General features: G+C 54.8%; 1 protein-coding gene across 1 annotated transcript in view; it reads right to left on the bottom strand.

The window, feature by feature from the left end:
- Positions 1-330: 330 nt before the first annotated feature.
- The window catches only part of P3H4 (prolyl 3-hydroxylase family member 4 (non-enzymatic)), a 10,199-nt gene continuing 8,575 nt past the window's right edge, over positions 331-1,954 (bottom strand). The window contains exons 6-7 of the mRNA XM_019506359.1: positions 1,568-1,709; positions 331-974 (exon numbers count right to left, since the gene is read on the bottom strand). Of these exons, the coding sequence (XP_019361904.1) occupies positions 961-974; positions 1,568-1,709 (156 nt within the window). The 3' untranslated portion in view covers positions 331-960. The remainder of the gene's footprint in view (positions 975-1,567; positions 1,710-1,954) is intronic.

Genomic DNA, 1,954 nt, shown 5'->3' with positions numbered 1-1,954 from the left:
GAAGCTGGCAGAGAGGGCTCCAAGTTGGGATAGAGGGGTATTGGCAGAACCATGGGGACAGCCCAGGGCTAGAATAACAAGGGACCAGGACTGAGATGAAAGGGTTTGGCTGTGAGCATGGTAGGGTGTTTGCCCAGCCCCTACCCACATTGTGCCTTGCTCTCATCTGTCTCTTACTGTCACAAGAAATACTCCCATCCTCCCAAAATGCATCAAGATAATTTAAAACCAAACTGGAGAGCTGGTTCCCTCAGCTTTGCAAGATCCTGCTCCTCCTTCTCTCAGCAAAACCTCCAGCCTTGGCCTTGCAGGTTTTAGGAGCATATTCTGATGTGGCTGTAATAGAGGTACCTGAGACAAGCCGTAAGGCTCTAAGGCAGCTCCCCATATCTGGCTGTAGACTGGGAGGAATTTCCTTCTCTGGAGACCCGAGGAGGAAGCCACGAGGAATAGTTCTGGGAGCCCATGTTCCTCATGTGACAGGAGGGAATGATTTGAATTATGCCTCCACATCCTCAAGGGGCCTCACTACCCAGTGGGGAAGGCAACCAGATGTGCAAAAGGGGGGTCTCTAAAGTTGTACATTAGTCTGGGGGTAGGGGTAGGATATTTAAGCACTGCAGAGTGATGGCTCATAGGATGAGCATGCACTTGTGACTGGCTTGGGGTGCCAGCGCCTCAGAGCTCTGTTAATTGTTTACGAAGGCTTCAGCCCCAGAGAGAAAGACAGAAGGCTCTCTATAGGCTGGGGCACTGGAAAGGACCAGCCCCTCCCAGGTGGGTCTGAGTCTGAGCCCCACAAAGTTTGTGGGAGCTCAAAGTCATGCTCCCTGGTAAGCCCTGAGGACAAGGTCAGCTGTGGCCATCCCCATCCAACTCCTTTGCCCCATGCTGATGGGGTAATGGGGCAGAAGGGCACAGCCCCCGGCTGCAGCTGCTGTTGGACCCCACGCATGTGACTCATCGGGTCTCTTCTGCAAACAAAAAAACACAGGCTGTTAGGTACAGTCCTGGGCAGTCTTCCCAGGGGGGTTCCCAGGCAGCAGCCAGCAAGAACAGTCGGTTCCCAGTAACTCTGCCTGGGGCACATCAGCAACACCAGTGGCAGTACAGGAATGACAGTGGGATGAAGGCAGAAGCCTCTCTGGTGCCCCTCAGCTAGTGTTCAGCACATGCATCAAGCCCAATCGCCAGCGACTCATGGATCCCGTGGCCTTGGTGGAGAGTCTGGAGAACAGAAGCATCTGGGTGCTGGATCATCACCTCCAGAATAGAGGGTGAAACAGAGGGGAGCAGGGAGTGCAAGGAACATGCGGAGTGCCAGCCACAAAGGCAGGAAGCTCAGGCTCACAGTGTGTCCCGGCTCATCCTCACACCCTCCGACTGGGAGACGTTTCTGCAGCCAGCAGGCATCACATGCCGGCCATTCACAGTTTCCTCCTTGCTCCTGACTCCAAGGGCCATTTCACCTAATCTCATGGAGCATGGGATCCAATAAAGTGGCCCCTCCCCACCTAGCTCCCAGCATCACCAGCCCCCGAAGTAATAGCTGCCCAGGGTCAGTAACCTTGGTCTGCTTTGTCCCCTTTGGTCTTGGGCTCCTGCCACCACTCTGCAAAAAAACCTTCCTCATAGTCGCCTTCGCCTTCAAACTCGCTGTCCAATTCCAGGTCCTGCCCAGCAGGGGCTGGGCCATCATCCAACTCCATCTGCAATATGGGATGAGACAATCTGTTACTAGGTTCCATCTAGGTATTCAGAGCAGGTTTGGCCCCAAAGCCTGGTGCCTAAGCCTCTCTGCTCAGCAAAGCCCCCAGAGGGGCAACACTGACCACCCCATCCCCATGCAAATAGATGAAGGATCACATTACGCTGTTCTCCAGAGCTCTCCATCAGCCCCTGTCCCCCTCAGGGCTCATGTAGTCCTCCCCCCACCCCAGGAACCAATGCCAAA

This window comes from Gavialis gangeticus, unplaced genomic scaffold (genome assembly GCF_001723915.1).
Source record: "Gavialis gangeticus isolate Ggan-Ray unplaced genomic scaffold, GavGan_comp1, whole genome shotgun sequence".
In the NCBI taxonomy this organism is placed as follows: domain Eukaryota; kingdom Metazoa; phylum Chordata; order Crocodylia; family Gavialidae; genus Gavialis; species Gavialis gangeticus.
This window is presented reverse-complemented; position numbering and strand designations above follow the sequence as displayed.